The 20,588-nt window shown below is 41.2% G+C and overlaps 1 protein-coding gene across 2 annotated transcripts in view; it reads right to left on the bottom strand.

The window, feature by feature from the left end:
- Positions 1–20,588, bottom strand: part of LIMK1 (LIM domain kinase 1) — a 206,080-nt gene that overhangs the window by 25,417 nt on the left and 160,075 nt on the right. For both annotated transcript variants that reach the window (XM_053706326.1, XM_053706327.1), the window contains 4 exons: positions 11,380–11,511; positions 7,958–8,017; positions 7,758–7,823; positions 2,202–2,334 (listed from right to left, as the gene is read on the bottom strand). In XM_053706326.1, the coding sequence (XP_053562301.1) occupies positions 2,202–2,334; positions 7,758–7,823; positions 7,958–8,017; positions 11,380–11,511 (391 nt within the window). The remainder of the gene's footprint in view (positions 1–2,201; positions 2,335–7,757; positions 7,824–7,957; positions 8,018–11,379; positions 11,512–20,588) is intronic.

Consider the following 20,588-nt stretch of genomic DNA (forward strand, 5'->3'; position numbering starts at 1 on the left):
ATTCAAATTAAAGCCTGACAAAATGCCTGAACGTCTGGAACATCTGCCAGACGCTAGTGCAAAAGAATAGACAGAGCAAAAATCTGTCCCTTTAAGAAACTAGCTGACAATCCTTTTTCCAAACCTTCTTGGAGAAAAGATAAAATCCTAGGAATCCTGACCTTACTCCATGAGTAACCCTTGGATTCACACCAATAAAGATATCTACGCCATACCTTATGGTAAATTTTCCTGGTGACAGGCTTTCGTGCCTGTATTAAGGTATCAATAACTGACTCGGAGAAGCCACGCTTTGATAAAATCAAGCATTCAATCTCCAGGCAGTCAGCCTCAGAGAAATTAGATTTGGATGGTTGAAAGGACCCTGAAGTAGAAGGTCCTGTCTCAGAGGCAGAGACCATGGTGGAAAGGATGACATGTCCACTAGATCTGCATACCAGGTCCTGCGTGGCCACGCAGGTGCTATCAGAATCACTGATGCTCTCTCCTGCTTGATCTTGGCAATCAGTCGAGGGAGCAGAGGAAACGGTGGAAACACATAAGCCAGGTTGAAAGACCAGGGCGCTGCTAGAGTATCTATCAGTGTCGCCTTGGGATCCCTGGACCTGGATCCGTAACACGGAAGCTTGGCGTTCTGGCGAGACGCCATGAGATCCAGTTCTGGTTTGCCCCAACGGAGAATCAGTTGTGCAAATACCTCCGGATGGAGTTCCCACTCTCCCGGATGAAAAGTCTGACGACTTAGAAAATCCGCCTCCCAGTGCTCTACACCTGGGATATGGATAGCTGATAGGTGGCAAGAGTGAATCTCTGCCCAGTGAATTATTTTTTGAAACTTCTAACATCTCTAGGGAATTTCTTGTTCCCCCTCGATGGTTGATGTAAGCTACAGTCGTGATGTTGAAATCAGTACATTTGGTACACATTCTAAGAGGGGGTTCCACCATGGCTTTTAAACATAATGAACAAGGAGTTTCTTCTATGTCAGACATGTTTATACAGACTAGCAATGAGACTAGCAAGCTTGGAAAACACTTTAAATCAAGTTAACAAGCAAATATAAAAACCGGTACTGTGCCTTTAAGAGAAACAAATTTTGTCAGAATTTGAAAAACAGTGAAAAAATGCAGTAAATCAAACGAAATTTTTACAGTGTATGTAATAGGCTAGCAGAGCATTGCATCCACTTGCAAATGGATGATTAACCCCTTAGTTCAAAAAACGGATCAAAAAAACGAAATAGCCTTTTTTTTTTTTTTTTTTTTTTAAACAGTCACAACCAACTGCCACAGCAAGCTGTGGTCCTACCTTCCCCAATAAACGACTTTGGAAAGCCTTTGAGCCCTTTAGAGATGTCCTATAGCATACAGGGGACTCCTGAGGGAAGCTGGATGTCACAGTTTGTAATTTTAACTGCACCAACTGTAACTTTTATACTATAACAGTGGAAAGCCTCAGTAAAACTGTTTCTAGTCAAAATTTAAGCCAGCCATGTGGAAAAAACTAGGCCCCAATAAAGTTTTATCACCAATGCATATATAAAAACGATTAAACATGCCAGCAAACGTTTATATTGCAATATCATAAGGGTATTACCCCTGGGAGTAAGCATGATACCAGTCGTTATTAAATCACTGTATTCAGGCTTAACTTACATTAATCCGGTATCAGCAGCATTTTCTAGTGTTTTCCATCTCTAGAAAAAATTATAACTGCACATACCTGATAGCAGAATAAACTGCACGCCATTCTCTCGCTGAAGTTACCTCATCTGTGTAATCCCCTCAGACATATGTGAGAATAGCAATGGATCTTAGTTACAACCTGCTAAGATCATAGAAACCTCAGGCAGATTCTTCTTCTATTTACTGCCTGAGATAAAATAGCACAACTCCGGTACTATTTAAAAATAACAAACTTTTGATTGAAGAAAATAAACTAGCTATATTTAACCACTCTCTCCTACAACATCCTAGCTTGTTGAGAGTTGCAAGAGAATGACTGGCTATGACAGTTAGGGGAGGAGCTATATTACAGCTCTGCTGTTAATGTCCTCTTGCAACTTCCTGTTGGGAATGAGAATATCCCACAAGTAATGGATGATCCGTGGACTGGATACACCTTACAAGAGAAATGGAGCCGTAAGCTACCAATGTTAGCGACAGCTAAAAGTAGTTTTTATTTAACATTAGTGCACTTACCATTTATCATCTCTGGTGCCATCCAGTATGGGTTTCCCACTACAGTGTAACGCTTTTTTCGGTCTTTACGCAAGTCTCTAGCTTCATCAACCAAACGAGCAAGTCCAAAGTCTGCAACCACCAGGCTCCCATCCTGTATAACAAATACAGTTTAACAATTTATGCAACTCCCTAGCCTCAGATCACATATATTAATCCATAAATTCCACTAAAACAATGGTATAAAAATGCAGAAAAAGATATATGGCCAGTTTAGTCAGTGACATACTGTTACCTTTTGGCTGCAATAAAGCTGTAATTAATAGCATTGCAATACATATCAGCCCTATCAATACACTGCAGCGGCTGGCAGTCAAGGGGTTTATTAAAACATAAATTATGCTTACCTGATAATTTAATTTCCATCTGTGGGAGGAGAGTCCACTGCTTAATTCATTACTTGTGGGAATTAAGAACCTGGCCACCAGGAGGAGGCAAAAACACCACAGCCAAAGGCTACCTCCCACACTCCCCTTATCCTCCAGTCTGCAAAGGGAACAAGGAACAGTAGGAGAAATATCAGGGTATAAATGGTGCCAGAAGATTAACAATAAATTTAGGTCCGCCCACTGGAGAAACAGACGTATGCAGTGGACTCTCCTCCCACAGATTGAAACTAAATTATCAGGTAAGCATAATTTATGTTTTTCATCTTAATGGGAGGAGAGTCCACTGTTTCATTCATTACTTGTGGGAACAAATACCCAAGCACTAGAGGAAACTGAATGAAAAAAATGTGAGGGTAAAAGGAGGCGGACCTTATACAGAGGGCACCACAGCCAGCCCAAAAGCTGCTTCCGCCGAAGCAAAAACGTGAAATTTATAAAATTTTGCAAAAGTATGTAAGGAAGACTAAGTGGCCACCTTACAAATCTGCTCCATAGAAGTCTCATTCTTAAAGGCCCAAGAAGAGGCCACAGCTCTAGTCGAGTGAGCCGTAATCCTCTGAGGAGACTTGTGTCCCGCTGTCTCATATGCCAGACGGATCATACTCCTCAACCAAAAAAATAGAGAAGTGGCAGAGGCCCTTTGTCTCCTGCGCTTCCCTGAATACACAACAAATAAGGATGAAATCTGTCTGAACTCCTTCATGGCCTGAAGATAAAACTTCAATGCCCGAACCACGTCCAGATTATGAAGTAACCTCTCCTTCGAAGGAGACAAAGAAGGAACTACTATTTCCTGATTGATGTTACGACTTGATACCACCTTGGGAAGGAATCCCAATCCAGTGAGAAGAACAGCCTTATCGGCATGAAAAAACAAGTAGGGAGGCTCACATTGCAAGGCCGCCAACTCAGAGACTCTGCGCGCCGATGCAATAGCCAGTAATAATAGGACTTTCCAAGAAAGAACCTTAATGTCAAGTGCATGCATAGGCTCAAACAGAGCCCTCTGCAAGACCTTAAGAACCAAGTTTAAGCTCCAAGGAGGAGCCGGATTCCTGAAGACAGGCCTGATCCTAACCAGAGCCTGAACAAAGGACTGAATGTCAGGAAGCTCCACAAGCTTCTTATGCAACAGTACAGATAAAGCAGAGATCTGTCCCCTTAGGGAACTGACGGCAAGACCTTATCCAGACCGTCCTGGAGAAAGGCCAAAATCCTGGATACCCTGACCTTATACCAGGGATATCCTTGTTCCTCACACCAGGACAAGTAGGTCCTTCACACCTTTTGGTAGATGCGTCGAGTGACCGGCTTCCTGGCCTGAACGAGAGTGCCAATCACTTTTTTTTTTCCGAAAATCCTCTCTTGGCTAAGACTAGTCATTCAATCTCCACACAGTCAACTTCAGGGAATATAGATTTTGATGTAGAAAGGGACCTTGAACCAGCAGATCCCTGAGATAAGGTAACTTCCACGGGGGAGATGACGGCATCTCCACCAGAACCGCAAACCACATCCTCTGCGGCTATGACGGAGGAATCAGAATAGTCGAAGCTTGCTCCTGCTTGAAGCGGGCCACTACCCGAGGTAGAAGAGGTAACTGGGGAAATATTTAAATTAGGTTGAAGTCCCAGGGTACCGCCAAGGCATCTATCAGTACCGCCTGGATCGCGACCTGTATCTGGGTAGCTTGCAATCGAGTCTGGATGCCATGAGGTCTATCTCCGGCATCCCTCATCTGCTGCAGATTTCTGCGAACATCTCGGGATGGAGGGACCATTCCCCTGGATGAAACATCTGTCTGCTCAGAATATCCGCTTTCCAGTTGTCCACACCCGGAATGTGGATCGCTGAGAGCGAACAATTGTGAGTCTCCGTCCAATCCAGAATCCAAGATACTTCCCTCATGGGTAGGGAGCTTCTTGTCCCCCTTGATGGTTTATGTAAGCAACTGAGGTAATGTTGTCCAACTGGAATCTGATGAATCAGGACGATCCCAGAAGGGGCCAAGCCCTCAGAGTGTTGAATATCGCTCGAAGTTCCAAAATATTTATCGGTAGACTTGATTCTTCTCAAGTCCATCTGCCCTGTGCCTTTCTGGCACCCCAAACAGTTCCCCATCCTGATAGGTCCAGAATTGGACGAAACGTGACCTCCTTCGGGTCTTATTCTGCTTAGACTTCTTCCAAGAGTTAGCTGGCTTCCAAGATCCCTTGGATTGCTCCGACTTTGCGGCAGGCTGCTGGCGCTGAGACTTGGCCTACACGAAAGGGGTGAAAAGTAGATCCCTTAGGTTTAGTCTTCTTATCCTGAGGCAAGAAGGCACCCTTGCCAGCCGTGACCATAGATATGATAGAATCTAGGCCCGGGCCAAACAAAACCTTCCCCTTGAATGGGAGGGAAAACAAATGAGACTTAGAAGTCATGTCTGCAGACCATGACTTAAGCCACAGAGCCCTGCGGGCTAAAACGGAAACACCTGATGTCTTAGCATTCAGGCGAATAAGCTGCATGTTAGTATCACAAATGAATGAATGCGCCACTCTTAAAGCCTTGATTTGTTCTAGAATTTCATCGAGAGTAGTCTCCACCTCTACCATAGCTGATAGAGCGTCACACCAGTAGGTAGCTGCACCAGCCACCGCAGCGACCGACGCCTCCGGTTGAAAAACGAACCCCGTGTGTTGGAACATCTTCTGCAGCATGGACTCCATTTTTTATCCATGGGTTCCTTGAAAGAGGAGTTATCCTCTAGCAGAATAGTCGTTCTCTTAGCAAGCGTGGAGATAGCACCATCCACCTTAGGGACAGTTCCCCACAGTTCAAGCTGCGCGTCCAGAACGGGGAAAAGCCTTTTAAATGAAGAAGAGGGGAAAAAGGACGAACCAAGTTTCTTCCATTCATTCTTAATAATGTTAGCCCTTTTGACTGGAACCGGGAAGGCCTGGGGCACTAGCCTGTCCTCATAAACTCTATCCAGTTTAGGGATTGAAGGTTCCTCCGGTAGTTTCGGTTCCTGAACCTCCAACGCAGCAAGCACCTCTTTCAGCAAAAAGCGCGAATGCTCCATCTCAAATTTTAAATCTGGCTCCTCCGCAGACGGAGGCCTAGACGTAGCCGATTCCGACCCAGAAGTGAAATCCTCCGATAAGTCGGAGTTGTCCTCCTCAGCGGATAATCTGTCAAAGACATCCAGTGGAGTGGAAGAACCCTGAAATAGATAGCAGTGCTGTACCTTCCGCTTGTGCTTAGTAGGGCGAGGCATCGCATTAATGGCCACAGCAACCACCGACTGTAATTGATCGGCGAAGTCTGGAGGCCAAAGATCCCCTCCTGCAAGAGGATTAGTAAGGCCCTGGGGAACTGCTTGTGTAATCGGAGATGATTGCAGGCAACGCACCTTGCAGGGAGCCCTCAGAGGTGGACAACTCAGTCGTACTAAATATCTTATTCTTTTTGGAAATAGCAATATTGTCAAAGAATGTGGAACAGAGTTGCATAGGCGGTTGACTGGAACCTCCTCACAATATACACAGTTAATGGGTTTGGATAAAGAGGGAGCATCCTCTAACATATCAGAGTCGTCCATAGCTTGCACCTTTATTACGGACTTGATCAAAAATAAATGGCACCTTTATACCCAATCGCCAAGGCACCCACCACCTCCTATGACCTGGACTACAAGAAACAGCTTTTGTCTCCTTTGAATGCAGGTCTAGAAAGAGGAAGTTGAAGAGGCCACACCCGGTCACATGGAGTGCCACGCAGGACCGCCCCTGCATTCGAGAGAAGGACGCGCCAAAAAAGCCTGCCTCAATCTCTCGCTAATGAACTGTGTTCCACACTAACAGAGCCTCATCTCACACAAATGCAGTAGAAAAACACAATAAACAATATTATGCATAATAATATCCCCCCTGTTCAACAGCCCCCTTCCGAGGGTAATTACCATAGATTCTATAAAGATAAAAGGAGCCACACTGTGACCCTGTCTTCTTGCGTTATCAAATATATATATATATATATAAATGAATGATCTTACCAGAATCAACGCCGTGGAAAAGGAACACGGCCCTTCAAGTGTGACAAGGTAGTAGCATCGCTCCTGACATGGACTTGAGAGAAGAAAAGCAGGCAGCGAAATTCGTCAACGCTGATTGCTAATGGAGCTGTTAAACTGAGTCGGGATGGTTACGCAAAAAGACTCTCCCTGCATCTCCGGACTCTAACATTCGTCTATGCTCTCACTGAGAGGCTGACAGGACTCTGACAGGTTCTTAATTCCCACAAGTAATGAATGAAGCAGTGGACACTCCTCCCATTAATATTGAAATTATGCTTTTCGTTGTTTTTAATTCTAATCAAGAACGTTTAACCATCACTATTTAATAAGACAACATAAAATCAGATGATCCAGAAAAACAATACCCTGGGAATGATTCATCTAAGGGATTAGAAAATGTTCTTGATTTCATGCACAAATAATGAATCTAACATATACACAGTTATATCACATATGACTTTGAGAGTATTGCCTTTAAGAAATAAGTTACACTTGTATTCACTTCTGTTCTTATAGCAGATGCTCTTATCTAGAAAGAGGGTCTGTAATATTCTAAGAGACAGATAGTGCTAGGCTAACAATATTGCTTGCAATGAGAACACTATTATTCTGCTAAAACACTTGCTAAATGAAATAATATGACTGACATGATGTTAAACATGTTTTCTAAACTGTAGGTTTAATTATTAGAATTTCTAAGGGAGGCAGGAGAGACTTTTTGGTAACATCTTGGAGAGAAGGCTAACACAGCACCTGTGGAATTAGCTGCCTGTGTTCCACTGAATGATGACTCTCAGCTCTGTTACATGCTATTAATGCCTTATCCAAAACCCAAAGATAAGTAATGCGTTTATAGTTTAATCACTGCTTTGTTTTACTGTACTGTAATCACTGCTTAGTATATTTTATTGCACTAAGTTCATGAAAAACACTTTTATTATTTTACTGCATTCCAGTGGGTCACTTTTTCTTTTTTCTGTACTACCATGAGACCTAGTTTGCTGTAAATTAAATGCTTGATAGAAAAAAAAAAATGAAAAGGGAAGGAAAAAAAGATATACCTACCTCACGCACAAGACAGTTGTGAGAGTTTAGGTCACGGTGTATTATATTCATAGAATGAAGGTATGTCTGAAAAGGAAGAGAAAGTTTAAAAATGTCATCAATGAATGAGATCAATCTAATATTGTATTAAAAAGACAGAGGCTGAACGACTCTCAGACTAAAGAAAATGGAGAAACACAAGCAGGAAACACAAAACTCACCATTCCTGCAGCAATATCTCTAGCAAAAATGACTCTCTTATTCCATGGATACTGAGCATCCTGCAGAAATAATAGTGATTTTGACTTATTGGTTACTCAAAAAAACACAAAAAAAAACCCCACAGCAACAGACTAGGTGACTTTTGTAACTACAACCAGAAAAGTGTGGCATTCATAAACTTAAACAAATAAAAGTTTTTATGGCTATCAACTTTCCTCAACAAATGTAATTGTCATCATTAGACATTATGGGCCAAATTACAAGTGGATCGCTAAATATCGCTTTTGTGTAAGCGATATTTGCGCTGCACTGAGTAATAACAGAGAACACTAATGTGTGCTTGTATAACAAGTTGACAGCAATGTGAACGCAAGCTTGCCTTCACATTGCTCGAAGGCATAATAACTAGCGCAGCGAAGGGGGTAAGTCGCGCATCGATGGGCAGCAAATATAAATATATATGTATATATACATATATATTTATGTGTTAATATGTGTATATAGGCAAACAAAACTTGAAATGAGGAGCATCGGAGTAGGTAAAACTTAACTTTAGTCCATCTAATTTAAAAAAGGGTATAAAGTTATTTTCCAGAGGATATTGAGAAATCAGAGGTCACAACATATAAATGCATCAAACAATATATTTAATTACACAAAAATTCCTGTTCAAGCCACAAAGCGGTAACTCATGATTATAGTCCATGCAGGATTATTGAATACGGGTACCCTTGTAGAGGATTCAGGGAGCTCCCTGTTTGTATTTAACACCAGTCGTGGGGTTATTCCACCATATTAGCAGTCCCTAGCTTAGTATGCACAACACAAGCGCTCAAGTAAATCGCTCCTTTAAGTTCAGAGCAAGGTAGCCTCATTATACTTCTGTGTTGTAATAATCCACATCACCAAATATTATAAATAAACCTTAGAAATGTATTATGGTCGGTACAAACGTACCGACCATAATACATTTCTAAGGTTTATTTATAATATTTGGTGCTGTGGATTATTACAACACTTGAATACTGGAGAGGAAAGCAGTCTCCTCTGTTCCACTGGCAACAAAAAACAAAGGAAAGAAGGTGCTGTTTGTGTATTGTTTGGTGCGGTTTACATTATACTTCTGATGGACACACCAGGACCCTTACAAGCTATTACAAGCTACTATGCCTTACTAAGGAGACTCCGGATATGACAGAACATCTGGCCTGGTAAGCAGTCAGTTTTGAACCGCATCTGTAACCCCATCACGGTCATTATGGACAGTGAAATCAAGTGGAACAGGAGGATAAGGTAGGTCATCTGATGAAGCCCCACTCACCACACAACAATGATCGGTTTGGATACCACAAGGAATGTGAGTATAGTGGGATGACTACTTACCTGTCCTATGCTTGCAATAGTGACGGACCTTACTACTGGGGGAAACTGCTTAGCACTAACCTTACTTAAAGGAGCCATTCACTTGAGCGCTTGTGTTGTACATACTAATCAAGGGACTGCTAATATGGTGGAATAACCCACCATATTATAATATTATAATAACCTGGTGTTAAATACAAACAGGGAGGTCCCTGAATACTCTACAAGGGTACCCTTATTCAATAATCCTGCATGGACTATAATCATGAGTTGCCGCTTTGTGGCTTGATCAGGAATTTTTGTGTAATTAAATATATTGTTTGACGCATTTATATGTTGTGACCTCTGAATTCTCAATATAAGGGCTGCTGTCAGATTGAGTGCCAGACAAGGGTATACTTGAACCCATCTGGTGGTGGTGGTGGGGGGGGATATATTTATTTCTGTATCACCTCTGGGTACTTTTTCTTGTTTAAATTAATGTACTTTATACCTCTGTGCATTACACACTTACATAGTATTTATTTTCAGTAAGTGGGTAAAAACCGGAACCATATTAATTCTAGGGTCAATCATCCGTATCAGCTATATACATATATATTTACTGGGTACACACAGTTCCCATAGAACACAATGTAAAGGCACTTTTCAGTGCCATTTTTTTTTCTAACACCCCACATACGCCAACTTTAGCCCAGAAACAAAACAACCTGCTGCAGTTATTTTTTCAAAAATAAAATGCTACAATTTTTATTTTTTAATATATACACACCACTGTATTTTGGGGGCATTTGGGGCACATTTATAAAATTAACCAGAGATCTGATTGCAAGCTAGCGGTAGCAATAACCAACCACTTGTAATGGCTGATTATTTATCTAACCCCCGCAAACGGGCAAATTTGCGTGTTTGCGGGCGACTGATAAATAAGAGCTCCACTTGTAATCTAGCCCTATATCAGGCAAATTCCACTAAAGCCCATTCAGCCGTATACTTTCATCAGACCTCAGATCAGTTCCAATGTAAGCTATATCCTTATTTAAGACCTCAGATAAGATGCAATCGGTGTCAGTTTTTTTTATAAATATTTTACTAGACAGCCAGTAGAAATTCTGGACATGTGGATACCGTACCAGTATTACACTGTACCATTTTTTTATACTACTGAGGTAATTACATAAAGGGACATGAAACACAGAATTTTCCATTCATGATTCAGATAAAGCATACAATTTTAATAAACTTTCCAATTTACTTCTATTGTCAATTTTTTTTCGTTCTCTTGGTATGCTTTGTTAAAAGAGCAACAATATATTACTGGAAGCAAGCAGAACAGACTGGATGAGCCAATAACAGGAGGTGTATATGTGCAGCCACCACCAATCAGCAGCTAGCTGTTCCTGAGCCTACCTACCTGGAAATGTATATTACACAATTTCATAAAATATTGAGGCATTTGTTTAACCCTTTGAATGCTAAGCACTTTCCCACCTGGGTGCTAAGGTTTTCTTAAAGGGTTTTTTATTTTTAAAAATATTTTTTTTTTACTTATTTCAAGACTTACACCGTTGGAAAGGTTAGGCGATTACCTTTCCAATGGTGGGTCTTGGGGCTCTGTAGCTGCTTAGATGCCTGAGATACAGGCTTCTAAGCAGCATGCCCCCTGCTCCTATAGTTAGCATTGTTCATGTTAAATAAAGTTGTGCGGTGATGTCATCGCGTTTATTGCGCGTGACGTCACCACGCAAAAAGGAAGCCCCGGCGATGCCTTTCATTATGCAGCACCGATCGCCGGGGTAGGAGTGGGTGGGAGCCCCCAGATCTCCCTCAAGTTGGGAGAGTGCTAGTGACGAGCCGTCATTAGCACCAGAGTGGGAAACTCAGAGCCGTCATTAGCACTCAAGGGGTTAAACTATTGTTTAAAATAAAATAACTATTTTATTGTTAACAATTGTATATAGAGGCTGGAGAAAGAGATGAGAATATTTAAACAGAAACAAAGAGATGAACAATTTTTTAAACAAAAAGTAAAAGAAATAACTGAATTCAGTGCACCCACCATAGACTTTATGACCCTGCGCAATGTTCCTCCTGGGATGTATTCTGTGATAAAATTCAGCCTTTTGTCTTTGTAAAGCACACCAATAAACTTTAGCACATTTGGGTGTTCTAGACACCTCATAACCTTCACCTAAAAGGAAGAAAAAACACAATTGTAATGTTAGATGAGGGTGTGTCAAGTTATTTAAGCTTATTTATGATTGCGATTAAGAATCTTACATTGTTTGCATTCGCTCTCAGTTAAAGGGACACTAAAACCCTTTTTTTTTCTTTTGTGATTCAGATAGAGCATGCAATTATAAGCAACTTTTTAATTTACTCCTTTTTTTTTTTTCTTCATTCTCTTGCTATCTTTATTTGAAAAAGAAGGCATCTAAGCTAAGCCAGGACAGTGCTTGTTTAATGGTAGGGGGCATTTAGCCACCAATCAGCAAGAACAACCCAGGTTGTGAACCAAAAATGGGCCGGCTTCTAAACGTACATTCTTGCTTTTCAAATAAAGATAGCAAGAGAACAAAGAAAAATTGATAATAGGAGTAAACTAGAAAGTTGCTTAAAATTGCATGCTCTATCTGAATCATGAAATAAAACATTTGGGGTCAGTGTCCCTTTAGCCCCAAGCTTACTACTGGAAGGTACTTTGCTATGCTAAATGAGTTTAAAAATAAATAAATTAAAAAAATTAAAAAAATAAAGCATCCCCATTTTTTAATGCTTTATTACAGCAGGTGCTGTTTGATACTATAGAAAACTAACTTGTAAGTCCCTTTAATGCAGTGAAATAGCTGAGGCCCACAGGAAGAATGTGTGTTGTCACACAGGCTGATGATGTTTAACCTTTTAAAGCCGTTATGCCGTTCTACTCCGTCATAATTAGACTGGGCTTTAAAGCCGTTATAACGGAATAGAACGTCATAGCTAACGGCTGTCCTGAAGCCTTCTGTGCTGTCAGGATTAGATTGCGGTCTTGAGGGCGTTCCTAGGGTTGTAGGGAAGCCCCCCAGATGTGATCCAATAATTGAAATCTCGCGATCGTGTGCACGATCGCGTGGTTTCAATTTGTCTACATCGGAACAGCTGTTCCGATGTAGGTACTTTAGCCCTGACACGAAAGGGTTAATCCTAGTTTGCTATGACCTTAAACATGCCAGGAATTCTGTTGCTTGTCTTTAGCTAATCAGGTTATGTAATGAAGATAAAGCTGCCTGTTACAAGTAGAAAGATACCTAAATGCCCAGCCTGTCTGTGATCTTTGTTGGCCATCCCTGATATACAATGTAACCTAAATTGCAGTGTTTCAAATGTTTTTGAATTTCTTTAAAACACCAATGACAATATTTATTGACATATTGAGGAACTGTAGAACATATAGAGTTAGATTTAATATAAATAAACCTATGAATAACAACAGTAGGACTGGATATTTATAACAGAGACTGTCAACAGGGTGTATGATCACACTGAGGTGACACAGGACCCGTCGATAAAGCTATGGCGAAACACGTCTGGTGACGCGAATTGGGAGTCGGAGGTAACAGCATCGAATACATAGTACTATTTTTACATCTCCAAGGTCTGTAAATTTACTTTTTACACTTTTTAAAAATAAAAGCTAAGTTTTACCACTGAGGACTTGGTCACAGGAATCATTTTCTTGTATATGACATAGCACTTGCTCACACAGCGCTATTAAAGCCTTAAAGGATTACTTTCTGTTATAATTTTTAAGCTAAACAACTAACATATTAAAGTTAATAAACATTAATTAAAACCTACTGACCTATATTTTCTCCAAAACGAAGTTTCATAACGTTCTAAAAGTTATATCTTTTATTCGCTGATGATGTCACGTTATCCTGCCCACTATTTTCAGCACTGAGTGTTCAAAATACTTAAACCAATAACTTTGTGTTTAAAGCGCCATTTTGAAACCTAGGTATTGGAGACGGATTGGTGAAGAGCAAAGGATACCCACGGAGTGGGTTTGGAAAACAATTAAATTTGCAGACAATATTTCTGACATACGGTAGAGATATGTTAATGAAATGCTATTGATAAAAAGCGTATTTGGGGTAGTTAGTTAGTAACAGGCATAGAAAATATTTACTTACAGTGGCCCTTTAATCACTGAATGGTCATATTCAAAAACTCTGCCTCCTAGACAAAATTTGTATACTTTGAAAGAGAACACCGGGTGCAGAGAGCTGCATCAGGTGTATTTTTTGGTTCTCTTTCTGTATCTGTGCTTGTAAAGGGTTAAGCACTGGCAGGTTTTATAAAGCAGCTGATGAAGGGAGTAACCACAAACTGCATAATTAAAACAGAACCTGAAAAGGACCATGCATTTTTCAAGGCATGACATTACAGTCATTTTTATACATGTACAGTATACATTAGCAATTAAAGGGATATAATACAACAGTTTTCATTTAACTGCATGTAATAGACACTACTATAAAGAAGAATATGCACAGATACTGATCTAACAATCCAGTATAAAACCTTTTTAAAAACTTACTTAGAGGCTCCCTGTTTAGCACTGTTTATGAGGTTAGGCTGGGACATCCACTGAAAAAGGCTGAGAAAGCAGCCACTCACCACTTTCCTGGATATGAAAACACCCATTACACAAACAAGAGAAAGCAGGAATCTGTAGACTTCAGTCTACATCTGATACTTTGGGGCTTGGTTAGGAGTCTAACAATCAGCACAATATTATTAAAAAAAAATAAGCAAAACTATGCATATTAATGCTATATTAATGGATCATTTAATAGAAATTTAGTGCACAATGTCCCTTTAAGCATCGCACTGCAGAATCAGTATGAAAAATGAATGTTAAAAGAGCATTTAAAATTACCATTTTTCTAAGCATTAATTTCCAGTCCAATGAGATTTGCTTTGAATACTCTCCCTATTTGTTTCTCCTTCACTGTGACTAATAAGGGACAGATGTAAATGAGGTTCTGCACTTATTAGTTACTATGTAAAATATTGCATGACTAGGGCTCTGGATCTAGCAGAATGCACTTCAGCAGCTCTGTGGCAATGGGAAAACCACAAAAGCTCACAGTTAAATTACTGGAAAAACTTACAAAATAAATAATGAAAGTGATTTTCAACATTTTATTTTGTAACTATAAATAATTAAACATTTTATAGAAAATTACAATTTTAATTTGATGTCTCTTTTAAGGGACACTTGAAAGTGATGCAGCCTATCTGGGAAAATCTAGAAAATATCAAATGAACATCTCTTTTTGAAAAAACAAAATTTATGCTTACCTGATAAATTTATTTCTCTTTTGGTGTATCCAGTCCACGGATCCATCCATTACTTGTGGGATATTCTCCTTCCCAACAGGAAGCTGCAAGAGGATCACCCACAGCAGAGCTGTCTATATAGCTCCTCCCCTAACTGCCACCTCCCAGTCATTCGACCGAAGACAAGCAAGAAAAAGGAGAAACTATAGGGTGCAGTGGTGACTGTAGTTTAAAAATAAAAAACACCTGCCTTAAAATGACAGGGCGGGCCGTGGACTGGATACACCACAAGAGAAATAAATTTATCAGGTAAGCATAAATTTTGTTTTCTCTTGTAAGGTGTATCCAGTCCACGGATTCATACATTACTTGTGGGATACCAATACCAAAGCTATACGACACGGATGAAGGGAGGGACAAGGCAGGCGCTTAAACGGAAGGCACCACTGCCTGTAAGACCTTTCTCCCAAAAATAGCCTCCGAAGAAGCAAAAGTATCAAATTTGTAGAATTTAGAAAAAGTATGAAGCGAAGACCAAGTCGCCGCCTTACAAATCTGTTCAACAGAAGCCTCATTTTTAAAAGCCCATGTGGAAGCCACCGCTCTAGTGGAATGAACTGTAATTCTTTCAGGAGGCTGCTGGCCAGCAGTCTCATAAGCTAAGCGGATTATACTTCTTAACCAAAAAGAAAGAGAAGTTGCTGAAGCCTTTTGGCCTTTCCTCTGTCCAGAGTAGAAAACAAACAATGCAGATGTTTGACGAAAATCTTTAGTAGCTTGTAAATAAAACTTTAAAGCACGAACCACGTCAAGATTGTGTAATAGACGTTCCTTCTTTGAAGAAGGATTAGGACACAGTAACGGAACAACAATCTCCTGATTGATAAGGAAGAAACCCAGGTTTGGTACGCAAAACTACCTTATCTGCATGGAAGATCAGATAAGGGGAATCACACTGCAAGGCAGATAACTCTGAAACTCTTCGAGCCGAAGAGATAGCTACCAAAAACAGAACTTTCCAAGATAAAAGCTTGATATCTATGGAATGACGAGGGTCAAACGGAACCCATTGAAGAACTTTAAGAACTAAATTTAAACTCCATGGTGGAGCAACAGGTTTAAACACAGGCTTGATTCTAACTAAAGCCTGACAAAACGCCTGAACGTCTGGAACATCCGCCAGACGCTTGTGCAAAAGAATAGACAGAGCAGAAATCTGTCCCTTTAAGGAACTAGCTGACAATCCCTTCTCCAATCCTTCTTGGAGAAAAGATAATATCCTGGGAATCCTGACTTTACTCCATGAGTAACCCTTGGATTCACACAAATGAAGATATTTACACCATATCTTATGATAGATTTTCCTGGTGACAGCCTTTCGAGCCTGAATTAAGGTATCAATGACCGACTCGGAAAAACCACGCTTTGATAAAATCAAGCGTTCAATCTCCAAGCAGTCAGACGCAGAGAAATTATATTTGGATGTTTGAAGGGACCTTGAAGTAGAAGGTCCTGCCTCAGCGGCAGAGTCCATGGTGGAAAGGATGACATGTCCACCAGATCTGCATACCAAGTCCTGCGTGGCCACGCAGGAGCTATCAAAATCACTGAAGCTCTCTCCTGCTTGATCTTGGCAATCAGACGAGGGAGCAGAGGAAATGGTGGAAACACATAAGCCAGGCTGAAGGACCAGGGCGCTGCTAGAGCATCTATCAGCGCTGCCTGGGGATCCCTTGACCTGGACCCGTAACAAGGAAGTTTGGCGTTCTGACGAGACGCCATGAGATCTAGTTCTGGTTTGCCCCATAGTTGAATCAGCTGGGCAAATACCTCCGGATGGAGCTCCCACTCCCCCGGATGAAAAGTCTGCAGACTTAGAAAATCCGCCTCCCAGTTCTCTACTCCTGGGATATGGATAGCTGAGAGATGGCAAGAGTGAACCTCTGCCCATAGAATTATCTTTCAAACCTCCAACATTGCCAGGGGGCTCCTTGTTCCCCCCTGATGGTTGATATAGGCTACAGTCGTGATGTTGTCCGACTGAAATCTGATGAACCTGACCGCAGCTAGCTGAGGCCAAGCCTGAAGAGCATTGAATATCGCTCTTAGTTCCAGAATGTTTATCGGAAGGAGTGCCTCCTCCTGAGTCCACGAGCCCTGAGCCTTCAGGGAGTTCCAGACTGCACCCCAGCCCAGAAGGCTGGCATCTGTCGTTACTATAGTCCAATCTGGCCTGCAGAAGCTCATCCCCTTGGACAGATGAACCTGACATAGCCACCAGAGAAGAGAATCCCTGGTTTCTTGATCCAGATTTAGTAGAGGGGACAAATCTGTGTAATCCCCATTCCACTGACTGAGCATGCAAAGTTGCAGCGGTCTGAGATGTAGGTGGGCAAACGGTACTATGTCCATTGCCGTTACCATTAAACCGATTACTTCCATACACTGAGCCACTGAAGAGTCTAGAAGTTTTGACAATCTGGCCTTTGTTAGGTAAATCTTCATTTCTACCGAATCTATCAGAGTCCCTAGGAGTGAAACTTTTGTTAGAGGTGATAGAGAACTCTTTTCTTTGTTCACCTTCCACCCATGGGACCTCAGAAATGCCAGAACAATGTCCGTATGGGACCTGGTGATTTGAAAAGTCGATGCCTGTATCAGAATGTCGTCTAAGTAAGGGGCTACTGGTAGTGCCTGTCTAGAAAGGCAAACCTGAGAAAACGATGATGATCTTTGTGTATCGGGATGTGAAGATAAGCATCCTTTAAATCTACGGTAGTCATATATTGACCCGCCTGGATCATAGGAAGGATGGTTCGAATAGTCTCCATCTTGAAGGATGGGACTCTGAGAAATTTGTTTAAGACCTTGAGATCTAAGATTGGTCTGAATGTTCCCTCTTACTTGGGAACTACAAACAGATTTGAATAGAAGCCCTGCCCCTGTTCCTCCTGCGGAACTGGGTGGATCCCTCCTATAACTAGGAGGTCTTGAACACAATGTAAGAATGCCTCTCTCTTTATCTGGTTTGCAGATAAATGTGAGAGATGAAATCTCCCTTTTGGGGGAGAGGTTTTGAATTCCAGAAGATAACCCTCGGACACAATCTCTAATGCCCAGGGATCCTGGACATCTCTTGCCCAAGCCTGGGCGAAAAGAGAGAGTCTGCCCCCTACTAGATCCGTTTCCGGATCGGGGGCTGCTCCTTCATGCTGTCTTAGAGGCAGCAGCAGGCTTTTTGGCCTGTTTCCCCTTGTTCCAAGTCTGGATAAGTCTCCAGACCGGCTTAGACTGGGCAAAAGTTCCCTCTTGTTTTGTGTTAGAGGAAGTTGAAGCTGCGCCACTCTTGAAGTTTCGAAAGGGCCAAAGACTAGACTGACCTTTTTCTCCAGTGATGTCAGAAATGATCTCCTTCAGTCCAGGCCCGAATAGGGTCTGTCCTTTGAAGGGAATGTTGAGAAGTTTAGACTTTGAAGTCACGTCAGCTGACCAGGATTTAAGCCATAGCGCCCTACGCGCCTGAATAGTAAAACCTGAATTTTTAGCCGTTAGCTTGGTTAAATAAACAACGACGTCAGAAACAAATGAATTGGGTAGCTTAAGGGCCTTAAGCTTGTCAATAATATCTTCCAACGGGGTTTCAACCTGTAGAGCCTCCTCTAGAGACTCAAACCAGAAAGCCGCAGCAGCAGTGACTGGGGCAATGCATGCAAGAGGCTGGAGAATAAAACCTTGTTGAATAAGAATTTTCTTAAGGTAACCCTCTAATTTTTTATCCATTGGATCTAGAAAAGCACAACTGTCCTCGACAGGGATAGTGGTACACTTAGCTAGAGTAGAAACTGCTCCCTCCACCTTAGGGACCGTCTGCCACAAGTCCCGTGTAGCGGCGTCTATAGGAAACATCTTTTTAAAAACAGGAGGGGGAGAGAACGATACACCTGGTCTATCCCATTCCTTAGTAATAATTTCAGAAAACCTCTTAGGGATTGGAAAAACATCAGTGTAAGTAGGTACTGCATAGTATTTATCCAATCTACATAATTTCTTTGGGACTACAATAGCGTCACAGTCGTCCAGAGTTGCTAAGACCTCCCTGAGCAATATGCGGAGGTGTTCAAGCTTAAATTTAAATGTAGACATATCAGAATCAGGTTGAAGTATCTTCCCTGAATCAGAAAAATCACCCACAGATTGAAGCTCCCCTGCTTCAGCTTCAGTACATTGTGAGGGTGTATCAGACATAGCCACTAAAGCGTCAGAGAGCTCTGTATTTATTCTAGTCCCAGAGCTGTCTCGCTTTCCTTGCAATCCTGGCAGTTTAGATAATACCTCTGTAAGGGTATGATTCATAACTGCCGCCATATCTTGTAAGGTATATGCAATGGGCGCGCCAGATGTACTTGGCATCCCCTGAGCGGGAGTTATAGGTTCTGACACGTGGGGAGAGTTAGACGGCATAACTTCCTCCTTGTCAATTTCTTCTGGTGATAAATTTTTTAAAGCCAGAATATGGTCTTTGTAATCTATAGTAAAATCAGTGCATTTGGTACACATTCTAAGAGGGGGTTTCACAATGGCTTCTAAACATAATGAACAATGAGTTTCCTCTATGTCAGACATGTTTAAACAGACTAGTAATGAGAGCAGCAAGCTTGGAAAACACTTTAATAACTGTGAACAAGCAAAAAATAAAAATGGTACTGTGCCTTTAAGAGAAAAAAACAATCACATAAACTGCAAAACAGTGAAAAAAGCAGTAAATTCTACGAAATGTTTACAGTGTGTATGATAGACTGAAATAGCATTGCACCCACTTGCAAATGGATGATTAACCCCTTAGTTTCAAAACCGGATAAAAAAAAACGATATAGCCGTTTTTAAACAGTCACAACCAACTGTCACAGCTCTACTGTGGCTCCTACCTGCCCATACAACGATTTTGGAAGGCACAAAAACCCTGTAGAGGGGTCCTATATGTCAGGGGACTCCTTCAGGAAAGCTGGATGTCTCAAGCTGCAAAAATTACTGCGCAATTAAGGCGCGAAAATAGGCCCCTCCCAACATGTACTCACAGTGAGAGGGCCTTAAAAAAACTATCACTAGGCAAAATCTAGTCAGCCATGTGGAAAAAACTGGGCCCCAGAATAAAGTTTTATCACCATTTGTAGTAAACGTTTATATACATCAAGCAAACATTATATCTATTAAGTAATGAGAGTAAATAACAAAAATATTACCCTTTACAGCAAGCATGATACCAGTCATTATTAAATCACTGTAATCAGGCTTACCTTAAATAAATCAGGTACTGTCAGCATTTTCTAGCTTATCATCTCTCTAGAAAAATGTAAAACTGCACATATCTCAGAGCAGGAAACTCTGCACGCTATTCCCCCAGCTGAAGTTACCCATCTCTTCAGTTATGTGTGAGAACAGCAGTGGACCTTAGTTACAAACTGCTAAGATCATCAAAAAACTTCAGGCAGACTCTTCTTCCCTTTCTGCCTGAAGCCAAAATAGTACAACTCCGGTACCATTTGAAAATAATAAACTTTGATTGAAGATAAACTACCTTAATTCACCACATCTCTCTAGCTACTTCCCTTGTCGAGAGCTGCAAGAGAATGACTGGGAGGTGGCAGTTGGGGGAGGAGCTATATAGAAAGCTCTGCTGTGGGTGATCCTCTTGCAGCTTCCTGTTGGGAAGGAGAATATCCCACAAGTAATGGATGAATCCGTGGACTGGATACACCTTACAAGAGAAATATGTTTTACCTCACAATTTCCTTAAAGGGTACATCCTATTGTAAAGGGCCTTTAAAGGGACAGTCTACACCAGAATTGTTATTGTTTTAAAAGATAGATAATCCCTTTATTACCCATTCCCCAGTTTTACATAACCAACACTGTTATATTAATATATTTTTAACCTCTGTGATT

The sequence above is a fragment of the Bombina bombina genome, chromosome 3 (genome assembly GCF_027579735.1).
Source record: "Bombina bombina isolate aBomBom1 chromosome 3, aBomBom1.pri, whole genome shotgun sequence".
Taxonomy (NCBI): Eukaryota; Metazoa; Chordata; class Amphibia; order Anura; family Bombinatoridae; genus Bombina; species Bombina bombina.